Source organism: Silene latifolia, chromosome 2, assembly GCF_048544455.1.
Source record: "Silene latifolia isolate original U9 population chromosome 2, ASM4854445v1, whole genome shotgun sequence".
Classification (NCBI taxonomy): domain Eukaryota; kingdom Viridiplantae; phylum Streptophyta; class Magnoliopsida; order Caryophyllales; family Caryophyllaceae; genus Silene; species Silene latifolia.
In genome coordinates, this window is record NC_133527.1 from 171904188 (window position 1) to 171931056 (window position 26869).

General features: G+C 37.3%; 3 protein-coding genes and 1 long non-coding RNA gene across 4 annotated transcripts; 3 read left to right on the plus strand and 1 right to left on the minus strand.

Moving 5' to 3' along the window:
• The first annotated feature begins 1037 nt into the window (after positions 1 to 1037).
• On the plus strand, positions 1038 to 3353 carry LOC141631154 (uncharacterized). The gene is made up of 3 exons (XR_012537598.1): positions 1038 to 1097; positions 1187 to 1265; positions 3211 to 3353. It is a non-coding gene; the product is annotated as an uncharacterized LOC141631154 (long non-coding RNA).
• Positions 3354 to 12617: 9264 nt separating this feature from the next.
• Positions 12618 to 13331, plus strand: LOC141641633 (uncharacterized). Its single transcript, XM_074450286.1, has one exon. The coding sequence runs from the start codon at positions 12618 to 12620 to the stop codon at positions 13329 to 13331; it is 714 nt and encodes a 237-aa protein (XP_074306387.1).
• A 7446-nt stretch (positions 13332 to 20777) lies between these two features.
• Positions 20778 to 21197, plus strand: LOC141641634 (uncharacterized). Its single transcript, XM_074450288.1, has one exon. The coding sequence runs from the start codon at positions 20778 to 20780 to the stop codon at positions 21195 to 21197; it is 420 nt and encodes a 139-aa protein (XP_074306389.1).
• Positions 21198 to 25522: 4325 nt separating this feature from the next.
• Positions 25523 to 26610, minus strand: LOC141641635 (uncharacterized). The gene is made up of 2 exons (XM_074450289.1): positions 26434 to 26610; positions 25523 to 26188 (listed from the first exon to the last, which is right to left on the minus strand). The coding sequence occupies exons 1-2, from the start codon at positions 26608 to 26610 to the stop codon at positions 25523 to 25525; spliced, it is 843 nt and encodes a 280-aa protein (XP_074306390.1).
• Positions 26611 to 26869: the final 259 nt, after the last annotated feature.

The following is a 26869-nucleotide window of genomic DNA, read 5'->3' on the forward strand; positions in this document are numbered from 1 at the left end:
AACCCATGTTCCTTAATGTGCACATCCCCTTCTGTGGCGGGTTCCACAGAGGGCGAATCAAGGGCGTGAAGCCACTCCCGCAAGTGACTCCACTCAGCCGAGGGCGCACCTCGAGAACCACAGACAATCAACAACAACCAATAATCACAATATCAAAGTAAAACAATTCCAATACCAATCACGATATAATCATCATGCCAATCAACCAAACAACCATCTTATAATCATTTATACAATAACTGAGTAGGGAAACCCTACCTGGAGAAGCAATCACCAAGATCGTCACAATCAGCTAATCAGAAACGTTCCTCTACGAAATCACCTCCTATCAAACATACAATCATACAATCACCATATAATAAACACAATACTCCCAAAACCCTCAATCTACCCAATTAGGGTTTTAAACAAAATCAATGAAACAACATAAAAACTATACTAGGATCTTACCCACAAAACGACGGACTCAACGGCGTAAAGAACACGACGATCCGACAACCTTAGCCTTTAGGATTTGATAATAACGCGACGAACGAATACAACGTAACTTCTTTTCTCTTTGAAAGGTTTTTAGAAAAACTAAAAGTGATGAATAAAGTGACGGAAATCTTTAAATATTAATCACGCGTTAATAACAAATCCCGGTTAAAACAACCCGCAGAACCAACTTACTCGATCGAGTACGTAACTTACTCGATCAAGTGACCCTTACTCGATCGAGTACCCAACTTACGCGATCGAGTACCACTACTACAAAAATGCTCAAAGGAACCATATATAAGAAACCGGTTCATATTCTAACTAGTCTCTTAAATATAAAAATCCGGTTAAGAAGCTAAACTGGTTTCTTATACTAATATATGAAACCGGTTTAGAAAGCACCGGTGTTTTATATTATTTTAATATAATGGAATATTGGGAGGTGTTTCTCCAATAACCAACCCAACACCTATATTCTCTCGCTCATTCACCAATCAGCGTCGCGACGCCGTCAGTCCTGAGTCGTGCTAGTCCTTCACCACAACGATGCCACTTCTGAGTCACTATTCTTTCAACAACATCCGCGACATCTTCAGGTCGTCCATCGCCAGTCCTAGGTATTAATTTTATTCGATTTGAATTAATTCCTTGAAATCATTTGCAGTTCTTGTTTAATTTTATGTAAAGTCCAATTTTGTGAATTTAGATCTATATTTGGATGTTGTTCGTCCTCTATTAACGTGGCTAGGAATGCCAACGGCGGAAGGGCGTCTCATGTTCTAAAGGTACATCATTCTAGTTTCTACTATTGTTTTTTAGGTCAGATATTATGATTAAGTTGATTAGTGTGCAACAATTGTGATTTGTGTGCTTTTTTTTGGGTCTGAATTGATACTTTTAGTTCTTTTATGCTTGATTTTGCATAATTTAGGTTGTTTGAGTTAATTGATTGGTCATATGGTGTAACTGAGAAGCTGGAATTTTCCTTGTGTGAGATAAGTTGATTTTATCTGAATGTGTGATTGTCACATTCAAAAGATGAGTGTGGCGGAGATGCGCATGTTGAGGTGGATGTGCGGACATACAAGGAAAGATCGGTTAAGGAATGAGGTGATTAGGGAAAAGGTAAAAGTGGCGCCAATAGAGGACAAGATGATGGAAAACCGATTAAGATGGTTTGGCCATGTGAGAAGGAGACCTATGGACGCCTTTTGATTAGGAGGCTGGAGACTTGGAGAACAGAAAAAGGTCCTTAGAGGCAGAGGAAGACCGAGACAGACATGGTTGAGAGTGATAGAGCACGATATGAGAGTTCTGGGGCTTGAGGAGAGTATGGTGACGGAGAGGGCACAATGGAGGGAAAGGATACATGTGGATTTTTAGTATTTGATGTTTTTGACAGATTTAGTGTTTTTTTTATTCATTTAATTTAAAGAAATTAATTTATTTATTTTTCTCTCCTTTATTACACACTTTTTCAACAACCACTTTCTTATAGTTTTGACCTGGTTCATTCCGGATCCTTAACTCTATTTCGGTTTTTAAAAATCGCTTTAATCTTTTCTCTCGATTTAAATTTTAAGTTTTTATAAAAGAAAGACGGAATTCGATTTTAAAACCTCTAAGTTCACCTTGACTTTCCATTACATTTTCGTTCTCCCTTTTTGTTTTTCATCTTCCCTTTTTATTCGCATTTTGAGGCGTGCGTTCACCCATGGACAGTTCGAAAGGATGATTCATGTCAGCCGACCCCAAATCATTTTGGGATTAAGGCTCTGATGTTGTTGTTGTTGTTGTTGTGTGATTGTTACTTGATAAGCATGAGAAGCATCATTTTACAGGCTAGTGTGTAATGAATGATGCAGTGAAAGTTGTGCAAATGGGTGATTAAAAGCAATGATAGAAATTGTAGCTCACTTTTATTTCACGGAAATTTTTCGTATTGAAGCAAGGTATCCCATTTGTACATGGTTTCACATATTTAAGTTAGAGAGCATATGAATTTGTCCTGATATGTGAGTTTCTGGAAGTTTTTATGAAGAGTTTTTCTTTGGCCAATGACTGAATATGTGTATTGCTTAAGCTTGTTACTTATGTTAATTAGTGAGTCTTCGCACATAAAATACACGTATCTATCTTCTATCTAGCATATACAATCAAGTTTGATATACAATCTCCTACATAACGTCGTTAAAAGACATTATAAAGCGTCTCTAAAAGCCTTTTTCATAGTAGTGATCAGATGAATGTTGAAAGCATTAGCACAAATTGGTTAGTATTTACTTAATTGAAATGTAGATTGACATAAACTTGTGAATTCATCCTTTCTTCACATTTATATATATGACGGATGGCAGTTCACTCGTTTCATTTCTAGAGTCTTATAGAGTGAATGCATTCCTCCTTAAACTAATACCTAACCTCTTTGCTCTGACTTGGCAAAGGGACGACATCCCGACACTGTAAAGTACATTGGACCTTCTGCCATGTCCCTCCCTCATTAGTCATGCATTACTATACGAGTCCTCGTTCTTACTCCTTTGTCCTTCCTAGCTCTTACCGTCCTTTTACATAAAGTCACCTAGACTAACAATGACTATTGAAACTCAATTTTACAAATTTCAGAGCATAAAGTAAAGTTAGTTTCACATGACTGTGTTTTCAAATGTGTGGCCTGTAGCTCTCTTTGTTTTTGGTGTTCATCCCGCTCTAATATTTTTTGTAATTTAGGCTGGCAAATTTAGGAAGTTTTGGGAATGGAAGCCGAGCTTAGAAGATTCCAGGATGGGATCATTGCAGAAGCCACTTGTAAGTAGTGACCATTTGTTGTATCGGCATTGAGTTCGTGATTGAGCGTATATTAAATCTCCATCTTTATTTGGTAAAAGATAGTATTATTCGGTATAACTATTAGTTGTGCTCACGAGTTCAAATGTGTATGAGCATGAAAATGTTCAACCATATCAAAGTTTATTTATATTGTCATTGACATTTATTGTTTATATCCAGGAATTGATTTGACATCTTGGAAGAAAATATGAGTTTTTCTAAGTACTCTTTAAGTCCTGGTCTTCTTCCGAAGTGATCCACCGAGTGTGCTCCTCAAGTTTAAATATATCTTCACGCGTCGTACGGTATAGCCTGCATTCATGTTTTTGTCTTTAGTCTTTGAGCTCAACAAATTTAGTAGTTGTGTACCAATGATTCTGACAATATAGGGACAAAGTCGCTCTCTTATACGTTGTACTAGCAAGCTAGTTATATGTTAGAAATAGCTTGTGGTAGAGCGTAGAGTCGGTAAAATAGACGTTATGGTATTTGCTAACCTTTAGAGTGCTGCTCCTCAGGAAGAACGTGAGGTGAATCTAATGCTCGCTGGCGTTGATCTGAACAACTTAGCCAGGTTGGTGTTACTGTCACCACTCACATCTTCGAAATAGTTTATTTTCTATTTTTATGAAACTTGAGAATTTCTTTGTGCGGTCTGGTTTGTCTGTTGTTTTGTCAGTGTGGAAGTAAAGGTGGATTAGAAGCTCTTGATAGTGTTCTTGGCAGACGGAATGCCGAGTTTTTACACGTAAGGTGCTTTACATCCTTTTTCTTTCAAAATTAAAAACAATAACATGTGTATGTTCACTATATATTACACGGAAATAATTCTCAGTATATGTTACATGGAAACATCCAGTATTAATTATTAACATAGTACTCCTTGTTCATCGTGCAGCACTAACAGCACCGTGGCAAGGCCAGCGATGACTCCTTCGATGAATCCCAATCGTCAATATATTACTGCTTGTTTTTTTTCTCTGTACAACATTGAGGCCAGCGACGACTCGTTTGAAGACTCCGAGTTGGGTACAGATTAGATGATTGTTTTGACAAGTTTAACTCTCAGACTTATTATTTTGTTAGATTTATTCTTTTAATAATTGTGATTTATATGAATTTTGTACCATATTTCAGAAAGTTATAATAAGAGTGATTGATATTATATGTTTATTACTTTATTGTGACGGATGTATTATAATTTTAATTTTTGATTAAATTTATCTAGGTCTTAATTTATTGAATCGTATTTTTTTTTTGTTTTATAGTAAAACCTAAGAAACCGGTTTTAGTCAATCACAGGTTTCAAAGATAAGATCAAAGAAATCGGTTATGGTCAATAAACGGTCTCTTTGAAACAAGCAAAAAGACCGGTTTATGCACACAACTGGTCTCTTTTAAATAATCAAAGAGACCGGTTTTTGCACAACTGGTTTCTTTCACAAAATCAAAGAGACCGGTTTAATAACCGGTCTCTTTAGGCTAAGACACCTGTAAGCTAGAGAGCTGTTATAAACCGGTTTCTAAGGCCTTTTTTAACCGGTTTCTTTGGCTTATTTTGTAGTAGTGCACCCAACTTACTCGATCGAGTACCCTTCAGCAGAACACTATTTCGTAAACCAAACATACTTACTCGATAGAGTAAGCCCCACTCGATAGAGTACCCATAGACATGGAAAACCGTAGTATTACAGTCTTCCCTCCTTAAAAAGAACTTCGTCCCCGAAGTTCAAACCCAACCTATAAAACATGAACTCTTAACACCAACTCCACCCACTATGCCTACCCCCACAACCTGGTCTCACAATATCGTATCCGCCACATTATAGTCTCTCGACACTAACTCCATACACTTCCAAATACCATCCACAAACGCCGCTAGCTTCGTCTCACTAACATATTATCCACTACGTTGTCAAAAAAAAAAAAATATTGTCCACTAGAAAACTCAATATCAAAACAATCCACCAAGTAAGATCAACCACCAAACGAAATGTTACAATAATATTTAGTTTACTTTTTTATTTTATTTTATTTTTGTACTTATTCAAAATCTAACCCTTATTAGCCCTACCTAAACGCAGTTTTATAGATTTGGAGTTGTAAAACCATGTATATACAATCCATAACCAGTTAACCAATCCACATGGCACGATTGCATGAATTTCGTATTTACAATCCATAACCACATGGCACGCTGGCATGAATTTCGTATTTACGCTTGTACAGTTGTACATGACACGTCGTAGTGCAAACGGATTTAATATTTGATTAGTTAATGAAAACAGGTCTATAAATAGAGACAGTATACAATATCCATCAAAGCAAATCTAAGCAGGTAGTAATCCAATTCTCTTTTAAGTGCAATTTTACTGTTTGTGAAAATGGCTGTTATTCCAACATTTTTAAACCCTCGCTGGTTTGGTGTATCTGATAGACCTTGTCAGGTATAGTTATACTCCATATTTATCATCTACTTCCTACTTCTTTTGTTCAAATTATTTTTTTACTTTTTGTATTATTTGTGAGAGATATTTTAATTAATCTTAAACAAAAGATTGAGCCAAAAAGAATGAATGTATTAAGATTATAATTTAACATATACTGAAATAATTAACAACTTTAACGGTGATTGAGTAACCAGTGTTGGTGGTATGTTCAGGAGACAAGGAATGGGGATGATGATTCCACCCCGGTGTAAGCATGTCTTCGCACTAGACTTCGCTCTTTAAAAGAATAATATCTTTTGATATTATTATGATCATGTTAAGATTTTATATTGTATGCATATCTTGTATTATAGGTTAGGTATATATTTAGTTACCATATGTTTGTAGGGAAGTCTTACGTAAGTTTTGTATATATAGGATGCATGTATTGGCTTAACCTAATGAGAAATTCATCGATTCATTGAGCATTCAATTTCTCATGGTATCGAGAGCGAGGTTCGATTAATCACAAAAAAAAAAAAAAAAAAAATTCATTCCAAACAAAACAGACGATAAGCCAATTTCATCATGACGAAAGATGATGGCAAACTCAAAGGACAATTGGGTGGTTCAAAGACTATCCCTATGACGTCTCCTCTTTACCTCCATCCTTCTGACAATCCTAACTTGACAGTCACACAAATCGTGTTTGATGGCAATAATTACGATATGTGGGCAGAGGCTGTCAGGAACGGTCTAGATGCGAAGAACAAACTAGCCTTTATCGAGGGGAAGGTAAAGAAGCCGGCTGAAGAAAACGGAGAAAAAGAAAGCATGGAACTTGTAGCGTGGCGTCAATGTAATGCTATGCTAAGAGCGTGGCTTCGGAATGTCATCGACCCGAAACTTCACGCAAGTATCACGTTTTCCCAACCCATCGCAGACATATGGGAGGAACTTCGGGATAGGTATGCGGCTGGAAACGCGCCTCGAGTCCATCAGCTAAAAGACGAATTGAATGAGTGCAAACAAGGACGAGAATCAGTGGTTGAGTACTACACGCGATTAAAGACAATTTGGGACGAATTGGCGAATTACAGTACGATTAAAAATTGCACTTGCGGAGCAGCTGTGTCGATAGCAAAAGAACGTGAAGAAGAAAAAGTCCATAAATTTTTGATGGGTCTGGACTCGAAATTATATGGCAATTTACGAACAAATTTATTAATGGAGGACCCAATTACTACCTTGACCCGTGCGTATGCCCTAGTGTTAAGAGAAGAAAGGCACAATTCCCTCACCAAAGTGAAGGAAGAACGAGAAGATGCAGCCATGGCTACAAGGACATATGGAAGAGAAACGGGAAGAAGGTCCTATGTCAAGCATGAAGTCGATGACGACGAGACACCACCACCACAATGTACCCACTGTAAGAAATATTATCATACAGAAGAGAACTGTTACGATAAACATGGGTACGAAGTTGTGAAGGCTCGTGAGAGAGGCAGGGGACGAAGAGGCAGCCGTGGGACTAGTCGAGGAAGAGGCAGGGGCCGTGGGCAAGGCAATTACCAGGCCAATGCCGTTGGAAGCAGCTCGGGAACGAAAGAGTCAGATGCTGCAAAACCCAATATTCCTTTCACGAGTGAAGAGATAGAAAGGCTGCGGGTTTTATTAATGACTACTCCTGATGGTAATGATAAATTACAAGGTACGTTTTTTAATAATATTGAATGGCTGATAGACAGTGGAGCGTCCCACCACATGACCGGAAAGCGGGACTTGTTGGAGAATATTTGGATCGAAGACCCGTCCTCAGTAAGCCTCCCTGACGGACGACGAGTTGAAGCCACAATTCATGGCATTATTAAATTAAGCGAAACATTTGTTTTACGAGATGTCTTATTTGTGCCGTCTCTAACTTGCGATCTAATTTCTGTCCAACAATTAATTCGTGAAAACAATTGCATAATAACGTTTTATTCGGACTATTGTGAAATGCAGGACCTGACTACGAGGATGCAGATTGGACGGGGTGAACATCGACAAGGAGTATACTATTATCAACCGCGGAAAATCAAGCAAGTAGCTAAAACCGTGGTCACCAAAGAGAGTCGATTATGGCACAAGAGATTGGGACATCCTTCTCAAAGTATTTTTAATCGTTTTTCTGATTTAGTTGGCTGCAATTTAAATTGGACTTCAGACGAGGTTTGTGATTCGTGTTGTAGGGCAAAACAGACTCGTGCGCCTTTTAAACTTAATAATAAAAGATGTGAAAGTATTTTTGGTTTAGTCCATTGTGATATCTGGGGTAAGTATCGTATTGCAAGTTTGACCCGTGCCCATTATTTTTTGACCATAGTTGATGACCATAGTCGAGCCGTGTGGGTATATCTCATGAAAGAAAAGAGTGAAGCAAGTGATTTGATGAAAACCTTTTGTCAAATGGTAAAAACTCAGTTTGATACCTGTGTCAAAATAATTCAAAGCGATAATGGTACTGAGTTATTATCTGGACCCATGCAATCTTATTGCAAAGAAAATGGTATTTTGTTTCAAACTAGCAATGTCGATACACCACAACAAAATGGACGGGTAGAGAGAAAACACCGTCACATTCTTGAAAAGGCACGAGCTTTGCGATTTCAAGGAGGATTGCCCATTTATTTTTGGGGGGAATAATGCATTTTAACATCGGCATATTTAATTAATCGTACACCCACGCCTTTACTTGGAGGAAAAACACCGTATGAACTTTTATACCTTAAGAAACCCAAATTTGATAATTTAAAAATTTTCGGATGTTTGTGTTATGCTCATAACAAAGACAAGCCACGAGATAAATTTGGGGAACGGGGAAAGCGGTGTATTTTTATTGGCTATCCTCATAGCAAGAAAGGGTGGAAGGTGTATGACCTCAGCGAAAAACGTGTTTTTGTTTCACGGGACATTGTGTTCTACGAGAATACTTTCCCATTTTTATCCAATATTGACTCTAATTTGGAACAAGGGATTAATAGTGATGTTGGGTTGCAAAATACACATGAACACGGGTTGTCTGATGACACACCCTACGTAGACAGGGGGAGTAATGATTATGAGCAGTCAGATGTTGATAATGAGGAACCCCGGGTAACAGAGTCTTTGATCAGTAATGCAAATGGCAGTTCAAATGACGACAGGGGCAGTCCAATTGAAAGCACAGAAACACCAGATAGGAGTATGAGCAATGGTGATTTGGACGTGAATACACAGCCACGAACGGAAACTGATCAAATTATTCAAGAACAGAATGAAAGGGGACTTGGACGAGGAGCACGCGAAAAATTCGAACCGGCGTGGAAGAAAGATTATTATTGCAAGTCCACACGAATAGTTACTCCACCAGTCGATGTTCACAACGGACAAGCGCATCCCTCCAACTCAGGCACGCGATATCCCCTAGCGAATTACGTTGTTAACGATTGTTTTTCACTGACCCATAAAGCTTTTCTTGCCAAGCTTGATGAACACAGAGAACCTGCTTATTATCATGAAGCAGCAAAGCATCAATTGTGGCGAGATGCAATGAAGAAAGAAATTGATGCTTTGGAACGAAATGAAACCTGGCAGCTAGTCCCATTACCGAAAGGAAAGAAAGCAATAGGATGTCGATGGGTTTACAAGGTTAAATACAAAGCTAATGGAGATGTTGAGCGATATAAAGCACGCCTTGTAGCCCAGGGATTCACGCAGGTCGAGGGAATCGATTTCAATGAAACTTACGCACCAGTGGCGAAAATGACTAGCGTAAGATGCTTGCTTGCTGTTTCGGTCATCAAAGGATGGTTTATTGAACAGCTCGATGTCAATAACGCTTTCTTACACGGAGACCTTGATGAAGAAGTATATATGAAAGTTCCACAGGGATTCGGATCCAGAGGTGACAATAGAGTATGTAAATTGTTAAAATCAATTTATGGGTTGAAACAAGCATCGCGCAATTGGTTTGCAAAATTGACCGTTTCAATGACCAATTACGGGTTTGTTCAATCGCTAGCTGATTACTCATTGTTCACGCTTAAAAAGGATGGAATTTTCATCGCTGTTCTCGTCTATGTAGACGATATGATTGTGGTAGGAAATGATCGAAATGCTTGCAATGACTTCAAAGCCTTTCTCGACAAGAGCTTCGGCATCAAAGATTTGGGGCGTTTAAAGTACTTCCTAGGGATCGAAGTAGCACATGGAGTTCGTGGATTGTTCCTCAACCAGCGGAAGTATGCCATGAGCATTGTCGAGGAAACAGGAATGAAGGGAGCACGGCCTGATTATACGCCAATTCAGCCAAGACATAATTTGGCTTTAGCGAAAGGATACATATTGAAGGATCCTATGAAATATCGTCGTCTTGTTGGAAGGTTAGTATACTTGACAATTACTCGACCATACTTGGTGTATGCAGTTCACATTTTATCACAATTTGTAGCTGAACCGAGAAAAGAACATTGGGAGGCTGCGTTGAGGGTCGTGAGATACGTCAAGCGAAATCCGAGTAAGGGAATTACCTTCACAAAAGACTCAGACTTGCAACTTAAAGGTTACTTTGACTCAGAGTACGCAAGTTGTCCGTTGACCCGAAGATCATTGAGTGGGTATTTCGTTGCTTTGGGAAAGAGTCCGATTTCGTGGCGAGCTAAGAAACAAATAACAGTTGCTAAGTCTACAGCAGAAGCCGAATATCGAGCGATGGGGGCAGCAACTAGTGAATTAATATGGATAAAATCGTTTCTTGCATCGCTAGGAGTATTTCATTTAAAGCCAATGCATTTGTATTGCGATAACCAAGCCGCATTACATATAGCCAAGAATCCTGTTTTTCATGATCGGACAAAGCATATTGAGATTGATTGTCACTTTGTCCGACAACATTTGGTTTCTAATGTCATAACCACGTTTCACGTTCGCAGCAAAGAACAAATAGCAGATTTATTCACCAAGGCGCTCGGGGGAGAATTGTATGATCATTTGTTGTTCAAGTTGGGACTCGGTTTACCAAGTGCTCCAACTTGAGGGGGAGTAAAAGAATAATATCTTTTGATATTATTATGATCATGTTAAGATTTTATATTGTATGCATATCTTGTATTATAGGTTAGGTATATATTTAGTTACCATATGTTTGTAGGGAAGTCTTACGTAAGTTTTGTATATATAGGATGTATGTATTGGCTTAACCTAATGAGAAATTCATCGATTCATTGAGCATTCAATTTCTCACTCTTAGGCCTTTAAATCATCGTCAAGTGTTGATGCTACGTATGGTTATGGTAGTTGTGTTGCTCTCGTGTCCCAACGTATCTTAATATTACGTTGATAACCTTTTTTTTTTTTTTTTTTTTTTTTTTTTTTTTTTCAGTCGCTCTATTTTACGGTTTTAAGTTGGACCATGTACCGTATCATCAACATATTCAATAAAATTTAAAGGCACTTATGTAGGTATTTTGTTTTTACTATTATATGGCTTCTCGGCTCATCTACATGCACTCCTGCTTATTCAGAGCATCCACATTGAAGAGGATTGACCATCCTCTTAGATAAAAGAGGGTGCTAAGAGGATGTCCTCTTCAATGTGGAACTACTATTAAACATCCTCTTTGAAGGAGGAAGAGGAAGTCTTCCTCTATTTTTAGAGGAAGTACAACATAGGCCCTTGTGCCCACTCTCTTCACCCACCTATAAAAATATTGCATTTGCACATTATTTTATTTGTTTTCCAATAGAAAAAATAATTAAAATATGAAAGAGGAACTAGAGAGGATCCTCTTTGATGTGAGAAAAAAAAAATAGAAGAGAAGGAGGAGGATTGAGATAGTGGAAAATGTGTTGGATGAAAGAGAATGTGATGTGTCAAAAAGATAGAGGGAGAAGGAAAAAATAAGAGGATTGTTACATACTCTTCAATGTCCATGCTCTCATACTCCTACTTAGCGAGAGCTTGTAACACATTAACAAACCGATTAATTCATTCAAGGGCCAAATGACTTGATCTAATAAACGAAACGAAATGCTCTAAAGACATGTTTGGTTATGTGAATATGAATATAAATATAAGACCGTGTTAGAGAAATAGCTTTGTAGTTACTATTAAAGCATATAAAATGTGAAATATTGGGGTTCTTTCCATGTAGTAGCTCATATGGGATTTTGTTTAGCATACTCCTAATTAGAGCTGTTCAAATGCGGGTTTGGCCCGGCCCAGGGTTTGGCCCGGACATGGGCCGGGTTGTGAAGGAAAAAGTTGCCCTTTAAGACTTAGTGGGCGGGCCGGGCCTTAATTATGGGCCAATTATCTTTGACCTTACCCGCCCTTTTGTCAAAATTCGGGCGGCCCATGGGCTAATGGGCCGTAACACGAAACTTCAATTTAAATGTTTTATTAATTAAAATATATAAGGGTACCCAATATATAAATATTTTCGTTATATTTTAACCTTTATAGTTTACGTATTATTTTAGTGTTCCACATCGTTATAAAATTGATACAATTTTCTTTAAAAATGTCTTTTTTTAAGAGTAAATTTAAAGGATTTAAATTGTAAACGGGCCTAATGGGCTGGCCCACGAGATTTTCTTGTTTTCCATACCCGCCCATTTAATTTGGTGGGCTGGGCTGGACGGGACGGGCTAATGGGCGGGATGACCCATGAACAACTATACTCCTAATCATGACACGGTTATGAGTATAACAAGAAGTGTCAACAGCTCCGATCCAGCCAAAGGTTTCTTGGCAATTTACTAGATAATAATATAATTCTAGCCATATTTCCAAGCGGTGTATTCATGCGCTAGCTCTACAGCGCTATTTTTTTGGGGAGTTCTAGGAGCGGAGAAAATATGATCTACACGATTGTCATCACAATTACTTGGAGAAAAAAGAAAACTGGTTCTGAAAATGTCTTTGAAATTCTTGATAGAGCTTTAGCCTCTCCTAGTTGGATTAGTAGTTATCCAAACATGCAGTTTGTGCATCATGCTTTTACTAGCTCAGATCATTGTCCTATCTCTGTGAAGTTTCAGGACCAGAATCATAAGAAAGCGCCTCATTTTCGTTTTGAACTCATGTGGACTCTCCGAAATGATTTCAGTAAAATGGTCAAAAGTTGTTGGCATTATCAGTTTCGAGGATCGTATATGTTTTGTCTTTCTCAAAAATGCAAACTTTTAAAACAAAAGGCTAAGAAATGGAATCAGTCTACATTTGGTAATATTTTTAGACAACTTTCAATTGCTGAAAAAAAGTTAGAAAATATTCAAAAACAACTAGGCTCTTCTCATATTGCCCATTTAGAAAACGCTCAATTGAGATGGCTGAAAAAGCGTGATGCACTTCTTGACTATAAACGTGTTTATTGGCAACAAAAATCTCGTATAACCAAAGCGAATTTTGGAGATAACAATACCAAGTTTTTTCAAAGTTATGCTACGATTAGACGTAGTAGAAATGGTATTAATCAGTTTATTAATAAGAATGGTGCTTGTATTACTGATCAAGAACTTATTAAACAAGAAATTTCTGACGAGTTTAAACTTAGGTTTACAAAAAATTAACTTTGTAATTTTGACAAAAATGAGGATTTTAAGTCTATTAGTGGCTTAATTACAGATGAAGATAACAATTTTCTTACTAGTAATATTAGTATGGAAGAGGTTAAACAAACTGTGTTTAGTTTAGCTGCAGATAAATGCCCAGGTCCCGATGGATTTCCTGCAGAATTTTTTCAAAAATACTGGGATATTGTAGGAAATTCTGTCACTAAAGCAGTTTTAGCATTTTTCCATTCTGAAAAATTATTAAAAGAAATGAATCATACTTTCATAACATTGATTCCTAAAATTGAAAATCCTCAAACAGCAAACCATTTTCGCCCGATTAGTCTTTGTTCAACAATTTATAAAATTATTGCAAAAATCTTGGCTAATCGTCTTCGAAGTGTCTTGCATAAGATTATTCACCCGTTTCAAGGTGCCTTTACACCTAATCGCTTCATTCAAGATAATATTCTTTTAGCACACGAGATTTTTAACTCGTTTAAACGTAAAAAAGGCAAAGGAGGTTGGATTGCAATCAAACTTGATATGGAGAAAGCATACAACAGACTCGAATGGAATTTTATCGAGGAAACTTTTAAGCAAATGGGTTTTAATGCTAAGTGGATTTCATGGATTATGGCATGTATAAACACTGTTTCTTACTCAGTGTTAGTAAATGGAATACCGGGAGACGTTTTTAAACCCACTCGAGGTATTTGACAAGGAGACCCACTTTCGCCATATATATTTATTATGTGCGCCGAGATTTTAGCAAGATCTCTGCAAAAAAATAGTGATGTTAGCTCTAGTGATATTGGTGTTAGAATTGGATCCGGGGTGGAGAAAATTCCGTTTCTCACTTTTGCGGATGACACTATCATTTTCGCTAAAGCATCTAACCAGAGTTGTAGAACTATTAAGTCTATTTTAGATAAATTTTGCACGATATTCGGACAATTTGTTAATTTTGACAAATCCACTTTTCAATGCACTAGAAATATTGAGCGTCCTCTTCGTGAATCCTTTAGAGGGATTCTTCATATGAACGAGGAAGCTCATTTGGGTAAGTATTTGGGATGTCCTATAATTGATAGCAGAGTGACCAAAAATACTTTCGAGAACATTATTCAATCTTCTTGCACTCAATTATCGAAATGGAAAGCGAATTCTCTATCTCAAGCAGGTAGACTAGTTCTTGTCAATGCTAATTTAGCCGCGAAGGGAACTTTTCAGATGCAAAGCTTCCTTCTCCCTTCATCGATCCATAATAGATTAGATAAAATTAATAGAGACTTTTTTTGGAATAAGAATCCTACCCAGCGTTCTCCTAATTTGGTTGGGTGACATAAAGTTTGTTTACCAAAGTCGGTTGGTGGTTTAGGAATTAAATCTTCTGAAGCAGCTAATAAAGCTCTTCAAATGAAACTTTTATGGAAAATTCTTATGGATAAGGAAAGTATATGGGTCAAAGTGGTATCGAAAAAATACTTGAGAAATTGTTCACTCTTTGATCATAAGCCTAATTCAGCCTCTTCTTGGCAATTGCGTAAACTAATGAGTCTTCGGACTCTTTTTAGAAAAGGATTGAGATGGCAGGTAGGTAATGGTAACAATATTAAGTTTTGGTCTGATAATTAGGTTTTTTCACACCCACTTGCAAGCAGTATGGTTGATGATGATAGTAACCGTGATCTTAATCTTTTGGTGAAAGATTTCATAACCTCAGACAAGCAATGGAATGTTTGTAAATTGTCCAATTTAGTGAATAACGATATTGTTAATCAGATTACTAACATTCCAGTGCCACATAATGATATTCCTGATACCCTCATTTGGGGGTTGTCCGTAGATGGAAATTTCTCTACCAAAACAGCAACTTGGTTAGCGCAAGGTTTGTTCGATCAAGCTCTTGACAAATGTGAATTTCAATGGATTTGGAAATTGAATATTCCTCCTAAATTGAAATTTTTTCTTTGGAAAGCCTGTGTTGACGGCCTTCCAACGAAAAGTAGACTTCTCAAGAGTCATATTGATGTCTCACCTCATTGTGTTCTGTGCAACAATCCTGTTGAAAATAAAGATCATTTATTTTACGAATGTCCCTTGATTGGGTCTGTCATCCAAGACCTGAACATTATTAGTTTCAACGAGTTTTTGTCAAATTATGATAATATTACAAGTCAAAGTTTTATAACGAAACTTAATTATCTCAAAGAATTAATTCCAAAAGATGATTTCATTAAGATTATTTTTATTTGGTGGAATGCACGGTTTCATAGAAATGATATTATATTTAATAATGTTAATTTAAGTATCAGCAAACTTATTACTTTATGTAATAATAGCATTAAGACCTGGAATGTGACTAGATTTAAGGATCTCAACAATCCTGAGGTAGAAGAGTCAGCTAGAAACAATTCTAGTAAGGAAGAGATTTGGTGGGAAAAACCTACAAACGGTTTCTTAAAGCTAAATTTTGACGGATCGAGAATAGAAAGTAATAAAGTTGCTTTAGGATATTCTATAAGAGATCACAATGGTAAAGTCGTTTTGTTGGGAGCAAAAAAGTGCGGATCCAATAGTATCCTTGTTGCGGAAGCACTTGCTTTAAAAGAAGGTATTTTAGCAGCTAAATACTTAGGAATTTCAAAGTTAATTGTGGAGGGTAATAACTTATGTGTTATTAACTCGATTCGAGGTACTTGGCAAATTCCGTGGGAAATTTCTAATATTATCAAAGATGTGAAATTAGACCTTCAGTTTTTCGATGAAGTGATCATTAAACATTGCTTTCGTGAAGCCAACAAGATTGCTGACTTCATGGCTTCTGTTGGACATTCATGTCCAACTCTTTCGAGGTGGTTTGATAGCCGGTGGCTTCAACTTACCTCCCTCATTCGAAAGGATGAGATAGGTTGGTCCTACCCTAGAGGATCAACCTAGTTTTCTTACCTAATCAAAAAAAAAAAAAAAGATGAATTTTCAAATTCGGTTCCATGATAGGTTCTATTACGCAATTGAGAGATACTAAGGAGATTATGTTTCAAAACTTTTGACAAGCCGCCCTTTATCAACACACTAGTTGATTAGTTAGAATCTTGTGTTTCGCACGGTCAATTTCTATATGCTAAGTATATATTCCAAACATAATAATTTATGTTTTATTGGAATAATTTTTTTTTTCTTGTGTAGGACTTTTATCGACTTGGTGTGAGAACAATAATGTATTTTTGTAGACCCATTTTTGTGCATAAAAGAAAGCTTATATAAAGACAATATGTTACCAACTACCCCATAATATACATACCCATCTCACTAATTTACCTTATACGAAGTAATTAGTAAAGTTAGCATATTTTGATTATGTATTTATGTATAATTCTTGTATTTTTGGATTTAAAAATGAATAATGGCATAACTTGGAAAAAAAAAAATACATTCGAATTTCAAGATATCACACTACTTCAAGGACTTTATCTATGTAAGGATTTTTTGTTCTTTGGATTGTACACCCTCTTATTTAACAGATTCTTAACATTTTATTAAAATGATGCTTACAAAAGAATGAATAGTAAAGATTAAGGGAGTAAAACATCTCCTTAGTAATCATTACGTGTATATGTCAAACTTATCTTCAAGGAACTCATTAACTAAGTAATTAACTTCCCTAATGATTATCACCCAATTGGCTGATTAAAATTTATCCCTTATTATCGCATGGATTCAAGGTAAGTCCTAACGACTAATAAACAGCAAGCCCAATGGAAAAACAATCTCTAAAATTAAAGATATAGACTATATTTTCAAGAATAAATGTCATCAACTTCGCTGTTTTTATACATGTTCGTCATCAATAATACTTTATTGAACCTATCCATAACTTATGATTACTATACCAAGCAATATACAAAGTAGTAATTCTAATGAATGAAAGAATGTAGTTTGCTCAATTGCTCTTCAGGTTTCTCTTGACAACCAAAACCTCTCAACTTAAATTTCCTTATTTATTACTGTATTAATCATTTCTTAGAAAATATCATACTCGGTACATATCTAATTTTCTACGACTAAGATATAGAATCATGCACCATGTGTTTCGCTTTGCTATTCGTCTAATTTGAATACGGAGTAATACTTTGAAGATGTGTTCTATCAAGTGTTGTTTGCGATGCATAGAGCGATGACTATCCCAGGACTAAAGCCAGATGATCGATCCTCATAATTTAGGAAATAATTTTTTTACCCACCATATGATTTTCAATGTGATTTAGGAAATTGACGGTTTTTATAAGTATAGTGACTACTCTTGATGGTCAGTTTTTGTTTGTCATTTTTGTAGATCATATATATAAAAATATAAAGAAAGAGAGGACGGTATTGTAAATTAAATTTTGTTTCGATATTTTTGTTTAGTTTTTGCGTACTTTTATAGGTTAAATATGTGCAAGAATCAATAATCACTAAATAGACATGGATTACATTCAATGTTTAGTCTCTTTGAACAAAATTGGGAAATTGTGCGTTGACCATGAATTTTTGGCACTACTTTTTCATCTATTGTTGATACTACGTATCTATCTCTAATGTTAATATTGCGTATTTAACATTGCAATGCACTCATATACAAACAATACATACATTGGGAACAGTAAATAGACTATACAACCAGTTCTATTGGTTGTATAGAAAAGAACCCGAGCTTTAGAATTATTTAGTCGAGCTTAGACCTATAGATAATTATAAGCTTTGTTTAAAAGAATCCGAGCTCCATTATAAAAATATAGAACTTAAAAAATTATAATGAAACTCAAAAATAATATATATAGGAGCTCAATTAAATTTTAATTTTTGACATCAAAAAATTTAAATATAAATAAAAACATATAAAAGCTCGAAAAAATACACATAAGCCGAACAAGATTGATTATGGTTGTACACTGCTCTTGTACAACCAGTTGTATAATAATATAGAGTAGGTCTCCTGAGAGACGGTCTCTTAATGAGCTTTATTGAAAGATCATTGTACAATTTTAAGAAAAAGTGGTACAAAAGGTAATAAAATAGGTACAAATCATGATTAATGATAAAATGGGTACATTTATTATGTAAATAAGTACGAAATTACTATGTCACGATCAACAGCTTAGTGAAAGACCGTATCTCCTAAGTTTTAGTGAATAATATTTGTGCATTGGGAATATGCTCACCTTTTTATTCGTGGTCAATTATAATTTGTCATTTACTATGTGTTATACTATTTGGTCTACATATTCGGATATTATTTTTCCAAATATAATTTTTTTAATGGGTTTAATGATCTAAGTTTTATCACATTCTGAAAATGTTTTTTACGTAAATGTAAAAATTTTGAAAACTCACTTTAATCATCTCTACATATCAAAATACTCAATTAAAAATACTTTTCGTGATGATCGTATTATTTACATTTTATAATTTTTACGAAAATAATTTTGATTATTTAATATAATTTTATAATAAAATTTATTCAAGTATAATTAATATTTTGCTGAGATTCATACAACATTTATTATGTTTATATTTAATGATAAAACTCTTTAAAGAATAGAAGTACTAAAGCTCTTTCAAGAATAAATAAAAATACGAGTCTGTGTCGTATTACCAAGACTTCGCACACAACTCATACAAGCACATCTGAATCATTACCAAATCAAACCCAATTGTCTTTTTAGGAAGCCCGGTTCCAAGGTCAACTCGACCCTCATGATATAGCGCCGCAGTCTCAATGGAACAACCATCTCAGTAGACAGTTGAAAGGCCAGTTCATTTCGATGATGTCACGAAATCCCTTTCCTAAGCCTGAAGCCTGAGATGACTTTCTTGAGAGCGCGAAAGACCAACGGGGATTCAGGAGGAAAAGGAGTAGGAGCTAGCTTTCATTGAAGTAGAGGCACGAAGTAGCGAAGAATTTCGATTTAAAGCCTTTTGCATGATGGGTCAGCGAGGAAATGGGAACAGCGGCTTAAGCCATTAGTGTAGGCGCTTTCCAGAGGTGTAGCTAAAACAGGTAACTAATTCTTAACCGTCGCCAAAAACTGGCGGAATGCTCTCGAAGCACGCAAGAAGCTGTCCAGAGTAGAGTACTGCTCTCTAAAAGGCATTCTTATTACTGGTTTGACGAATACAATCCACGTGCTCGGGCGGAGGCAGAGACAGGTTTGCTAGCCGCGTAGTCCAGACGCAATCCCCTTCTTTAAAGCCAAGCACATTCTGATCATTAAGATCCAAGGCAGCTTACCACAAGCACCCCACCCCATACGACTAGTTGGGGGGGGCTGTTCGCCCTTTGAATAAAACAAAGTTAAGCGTGAGGATCCCACATCAAAGGAGGAAGGGGGCATGCACCTGCTCGCTCTTGTCATACCGATTTATAAACTACTCCCTCTGTCTCAGCACACCGTCTTGCTTGTGACGGTCACAAGCTTGTGACCTCTCACAACCCTCCTCCCACTTGCTCCTTGTGATAGGTCACAAGCTTTGTAACGGAATAGTGCCGTCACAAATGAGAATTTGTGTTGTCTCAGTGAATAGTTTACACTATTGAGGAGGAAATAAATAAAGCAAATGTAAACTATTGACTAAGACGGAGGGAGTATCTATCTATGGCTATTTCTAAGAACCAGTGCTAAGCCAAGTCAATCATACATTTATAAAATAGGTGAGACAGTTTTAACATTGTGTAATTTTCAACCCCAAGGACAACACAATCGTATAAAATTAGTTGTCTGAGTTACTCATTGTTGAATGTTTCTTGTCTTTTGATATATTAACTTCTTATACATTACGGAGTATTTTCTATCATCTTCCCAAACCACAATCAAAAACCATGGATATGGAACAAGAAGAGCTCCAATTCTTAGGCTTCTTTGGTATATGCAAGGAAGCTATAGCCATCACATTACGAAGGTCGAAAATCTTTAAAAAAAGCTTACCCTTACCTTAATCCTCCCTCTATCCATTATCTTCCTAGCACATGATGGATTTTCGACCTTCCTGTCTCAAAAGATCATAACAAATGAAGATACCTTAAACGCCACGCAACTTGGAACACCTGCTTTTAACGACGAATCCAAGAAAATCTCTTCAGAATTGATCACCCTTTGGCTCATTAAGCTTGTTTACTTATTAATCGCCCTTGTGTTTTCCCTGCCTTCGACTTCCGCCATCGTTTACACTGTCGCTTGTATCTACACGGGTAAGGATATCTCGTACAAAAAGGTCACGAGTGTTGTTCCTAAGGTTTGGAAAAGAGTCATGGTTACATTTTTATGGAGTTTCGGTATGATTTTTGCGTACAGTTTGTTTTTTGTCATAATAATAATCATGTTATTATTCCTTAATCAATATCCTGATACTCCTATTAGTTTACCAGGGGGATTAGTAATGTTAACCATCTTGTTTCAATATCTACTCGGGTTTGTACATATGAGTGTTCAATGGCAACTGGCCACTGTTATTTCTGTCATGGAAGACACATATGGTATATATACAAGCAATAGCGAAAGCAGAATCTTGATCAAGGGAAACTCAGGAATTTCAGTTGCGATTTTCTTGGCATTTTTCCTTTGCTTGGTGGGGATTGAATATACATTTGAGAGAGCTGAGGTTACTGATAGTAGTAGTACTGGAATTGGAAGTAAAATTGGGTATGGAATTGTACGTTTGGTAGTGACTTTGCTCTTCCTATTTGGGTTTGTTGTTCAAACTATCGTCTATTTCGTGTGCAAGTCGTATCACCATCAGAATATCGACAAGTCTTCTTTGGCCGATCATCTTGAGGCTTATCGCGGGGAATATGTTCCTTTAACTGCTAAGGATAAACAAATGGAGCAATTCCAAGTCTAATAAAAAAAAATCCGTCCCCCATTGTTTTTTGGTCACCCCTTGCATTGAATCCGGCGCCAATTATCTGTTTGTCGTCTTGGATCTGATGTCTATTCTTGGTTTCCGATCTTTATCGAGGTTGATTGGAGGCGGTTTACAGGGTATAATTTGTTGGAGTAAACGATGCAGTAACAATGAAAAGCAAGAAAAAACAGAGGAGATATAACCCGATTCGTAGTGCCGTGGTAAGGGAGCCACTGCCTTGAAAACTATATTACGGTACGACCGTGGTGGCGATCAGCTAGTGCCGGTAGTTCCCCAAGGATAACACTACAGTCTCCACTCAGTTTCGCCCACTCGGAACTGTGAGACTTGGAACGAAAATAATTATCATTACCCAGAATTATAAGAAGAGAAGAAGAGAAAGAAGAGAGGAGAGTGATTGTTTTTGTGTGTTCTGTAGTGTGTTCCTGTTGCTCTATTTATAGGAAATAAAGAGCAGGTAGAGGAACAAAAACGTGTTCCTAAACCGCAGGCAACAAACCACGAAAAAGGGAGTAAGACTCTCTCCCACTAACAGTCATGTTGACTGACTGTTAACACAAAAATAAGCCCATAAACACACAAGAGCAAAAAGGTAAAAGGGGGCCTTTGGCCCGCACCGCAGGTGCTCTACCCAAACCCGAGCCCGAGCCCGAGCTCGAGCCGGGCCGGGCCGGGCCTACACGTGTGTGTGTTTGGACCCAAACCTATTGGCCCAATACTCCCAACAAAAGCCTCCTTGGTCCACACAATTAACTAGTGGAGTACACTAGTTAATATAAAGTGACCAAACTATTCTTCACCCACCGATGTGGGACAAAGAAATGGAAACTTGGAAAAAACCAAGTGGCTTTACCAGTCATCAATTCCAACAATCCCCCACAGATGGCGAAGAAAAGCAAAGAAAAGAAATTTCTGGGTAAAGGAAGGATTGGATACTTAGGTATCAATATCTTTCGATTTGAATTGACACTTTAGTGAAATGAGGAAACAACTTACTTACAGCGAGAGAATATCTTGCGATTTGAATTCCTAGCTGAGCTTCGGTCGATACCCCCCACAACACATATCATACCTTCAGATTAAGATCGTTACGCGAAAGTGCAACGCGCTCTTTTAGAGCTATGCGTTTACCTCGGTACTAATAGATGTGTTCAGAAGACTTCACAGAGTCTAATGATCGTTACACCTACGTAGGTGACTCAAGTGCTTCTCAGTAGCACTTCTCACATGAGTCATTAAGGACCTAAGTCCAACCTGGTGTATGATCCATCAAGTGCGTCTTAAAAGCACCACCATGAAGGCTATGAATCATACAACGCCATAGGAATAGAAGCTTTAGACCTAGTCAAGTCTCACTCTTGACCTAAGGACTTAAGCCCCATTCCTCTCGACGTATCAACGACTAGTCTCCTAGCCAGCCCTTTAGTAAAGGGATCAGCAAGATTGTTTTCGGACTTCACATAGTCCAAAGCAATCACTCCATTGTCTTGGAGTTGTCTAACTGCAGCGTGCCTTATTCGAATATGTCTCTTTTTCGAATTGTAGACACTATTCTTTGCAACACCAATAGCAGCCTGCGAGTCACAGTGCAGGGAGACCGGTGTTAGCCGTCCGCCCCACACTGGTATATCAGCTAAAAGCTTTTTCAACCATTCAGCCTCTTGTCCTGCCAACTCAAGAGCTATGAACTCAGATTCCATGGTAGAGCGTGCGATACAAGTCTGTTTAGAGGACTTCCACGATATGGCACCTCCACCCATGATAAAGACATAACCACTAGTAGAACAAATCTCATCGTTACCTACAACCCAGTTTGCATCACAATATCCTTCTAACACAGCAGGAAATTTACCATAATGCAAACATAAGTCAACAGTTCCTTTTAGGTATTTTAGTAAACGACGAAGAGCATTCCAGTGTTCATTACTAGGGTTATGTGTATAACGACTAAGTCTACTAACCGCATAAGCAATATCTGGTCAAGTAAAGTTCATTAAAAACATCACACTACCTAGGATTTTAGCATACTCTTCTTGGAAAACACTCTTACCCAAGTTTTTACACAATGGTACACTAGGATCATAGGGTGTTCTAGCAGGCACATCATCAAAGCAATTAAACTTTCTCAACACTTTTTCAACATAATGAGATTGACTTAGACAGATTCCATTGGGGTTTTGGATGACCTTAACTCCTAGGATAACATCAGCTTCTCCTAAGTCCTTCATCTCAAATTGTGATGACAAAAATTCTTTGGTTCTAATTATCACCTCCAAATTATTACCAAGTATTAACATGTCATCAACATATAGGCATATAATTACACAATCAGATCCCATCATTTTTGAATAAACACATGAATCAGAATTGTTAACCACATAGCCATTACTTATCAAAGTGTTGTTAAATTTCTCATACCACTGTTTAGGTGCTTGTTTCAGTCCATAAAGAGACTTGTTCAGTTTACACACTTTACTCTCTTGACCCTCAATCACAAAACCTTCAGGTTGAGACATATAGATCTCTTCCCTTAGTTCACCATTCAAAAAGGCAGTTTTAACATCCATCTGATGTATAACAAGGTTATGAATAACAGCTAAGGCGACAAGAGTCCTAATAGTCGAAATTTTGGTCACAGGAGAGTAAGTATCAAAATAATCAATACCCTTCTTTTGTGTAAAGCCTCTAACTACAAGTCTAGCTTTGAACATCTCTATTGTACCGTCAGGTCTCATTTTCTTTTTAAAGATCCATTTACTTGTAATGGGTTTACTTCCTTTAGGTAAATCAGTCAACTCGCAAGTTTGATTTGACAAAATAGAGTCAAGTTCACTTTTAATAGCATCTTTCCAAAAATTAGCATCAATGGATTTCATTGCCTCACTATACGTTTTTGAGTCATCTTCTATTAAAAAGACTGAAATAAATTCATCACTAGCACAAATAGTGTATCCATGTTCAGACAGCAAAGTTGAAACAAAATCAGCTCCAAAGTTCTTTGGACATCTAGGTCTCTTAGTCCTTCTAGGTTCAACAACATGATCAATAGAAGTGCTACTACTAGCATGTGAAGAGATATCAATAGATGTAACAGGTAAACTAGGAGGTGAATCAACATTCTTCTGTAATGGAAAAACATGCTCAAAAAACACAGCATCTCTAGCTTCAGATATAGAACGATCACTTAAAGACATGAATCTTTAAGCAGAACTATTTTGAGCATAACCTATAAAAACACAATCATAGGTCTTTGGTCCAACGGTAGGTCTCCTAAAGTCTGGTAAACCCACTTTAGCCAAACACCCTCATACCTTAAGGTAACTCAGGTTAGGAGGATAGCCCTTTCAAATCTCGTAGGGTGTCTTGTCAAGTTTCTTATGAGGTACACGGTTAAGAATGTGACAAGCCGATAGAATTGCTTCCCCCCACATATCGTCAGATAGGCCAAAACTTAAAAGCATAGCATTCATCATCTCTTTTAAGGTTCTATTTTTTCGTTCAGCTACACCGTTAGACTGAGGTAAGTAAGGTGGACTAGTCTCATGTATTAAACCGTTAGCAGCACAAAAGTCGGCTAGATAACTAGATTTATACTCACCACCTCTATCAGACCTTACCCTTTTAATTTTTCTGTCGAGTTGATTTTCGACTTCATTTTTAAAGTTTATAAACGATTTTTCTGCTTCATCTTTAGTCTTAAGCAGATAAACACGGGTGTACCTTGAACAGTCATCTATAAAGGTGACATAATAATTATTTCCACCTCTACTTGCCACATTTTTGAAGTCAGCTAGGTCGGTGTGAATTAACTCAAGAAGACTCGTATTCCTAGTTGTGACAGGTTTACTAGGTTTCTTTGTGAATTTATCCTCAACACAGCTAGCACATTTAGAGAATTCTTGACTCGTCAAACTTGGAATTAAACTCATAGTTCTAAGTTTTTTAATATAGTCAACATTCACATGACCTAGTCTACCATGCCAAACATCAATAGACTCAGCAATATAAGCAGAAGTAGATGCAATATTATTAAAAACTGAATCAGTATTCAATACAAAAAGACCCCCAGAAAGATAACTCTTGCCCACAAATTCCCCATTACGCGACATTACAACCTTGTCAGCCTCAAAAACAAGTTTCAAACCAGCTTTGCTCAATAAGGCACCAGACACGGGGTTTCGACGCAATGAGGGTACAAATAAAACATTGGTGAGAGCAAGTTTTTTCCCCGAGGTGAGTTTTAGAAAGATCTTGCCTTTGCCTGTGATCATTGCAGATGAAGAATTACCCATGTAGACGCATTACCCATCAGCTACCTCCTCGAACTCAGCAAATAATCCCTTATCAGCACAGAGATGCCTGGAAGCGCCAGTATCCAAGACCCATTCAGCAACATTACCCACCAGATTAGCTTCCACAACCACAGCAGCAATGACATCATCAGTCACAGCAACATTGGCTTCAGCAGTTTTCTTTTCAGTGCACTGGTAGGCTTTGTGACCAGGTTTCCCACAGACATAGCAAACAATGGGACCCTTTGGTTTCTGAATCTTAGCAACAGGTTTGGTATGCTCTCCTGGACCATTCTTCTTAGCTGGACCATGACTCTTACCCTGACCAACCTTGGCCTTACCCTTACCCTTGAACTTCTCAGCATTGGACGGACCAACAGACTCAACCAGATTAACTTTAACAGCAGCAACAAAAGCATTCACAGGAAGACTAACAGGTTGGTCCTTAAGGCGATTTACCTCTTCGGTCCTCATGTGTCCTACTAGTTCTTGGTGAGACAGGTCTTTTTTCTTATGCTTAAGGTGGTTCCTATAGTCAGACCAGGAGGGAGGAAATTTCTCTAGCAAAACATTAGCCACAAAAGTGTCATCTAATTTCATACCCTCATTAACGACATCAACACATAGGTTCTCGTAGACATGAACTTGTTCCATGATGGGTTTCCCGTCAGCCATCTGAAATTGCAGCCACTTACCCACAACATATTTCTTTTCCCCCGCATCATCAGCCCCATACTTGGCCTCTAAGGACTCCCATATCAGTTTGGAAGACTTATTAACCATAAATAGGTAAAAAAGGGTGTCAGTCATGTTGTTTAGAAGCTGGCATCTAACAAGTTTATTGTCCTTATCAAATTTCTTAATATCCTTTTCGTTTGACTTAACAGCAGATTTAGCAGGGGGGGGGGGGTGTTCTCTACGGTCTCAGTAACAGTAGCCTCTTTAACAGGAGCAGGCGGGTCACTAAACAGCACATAATCAATTTCCAGTTGTTCGAAAAACATCAGCAGTTTCTGTGACCAACGCTTATAGTTATGACCGTCTAGTTTTTCAAGTTTAGTCAAATCAGGAAGAGTTTTTGCTAAAACAGACGACATTGTTACAACAATTAACAACAACAGATATATAGTTTTCAAATTGTTGGAGTAAACGATGCAGTAACAATGAAAAGCAAGAAAAAACAGAAGAGATATAACCCGATTCGTAGTGCCGTGGTAAGGGAGCCACTGCCTTGAAAACTATATTCCGGTACGACCGTGGTGGCGATCAGTTAGTGCCGGTAGTTCCCCAAGGATAACACTACAGTCTCCACTCAGTTTCGCCCACTCGGAACTGTGAGATTTGGAACGAAAATAA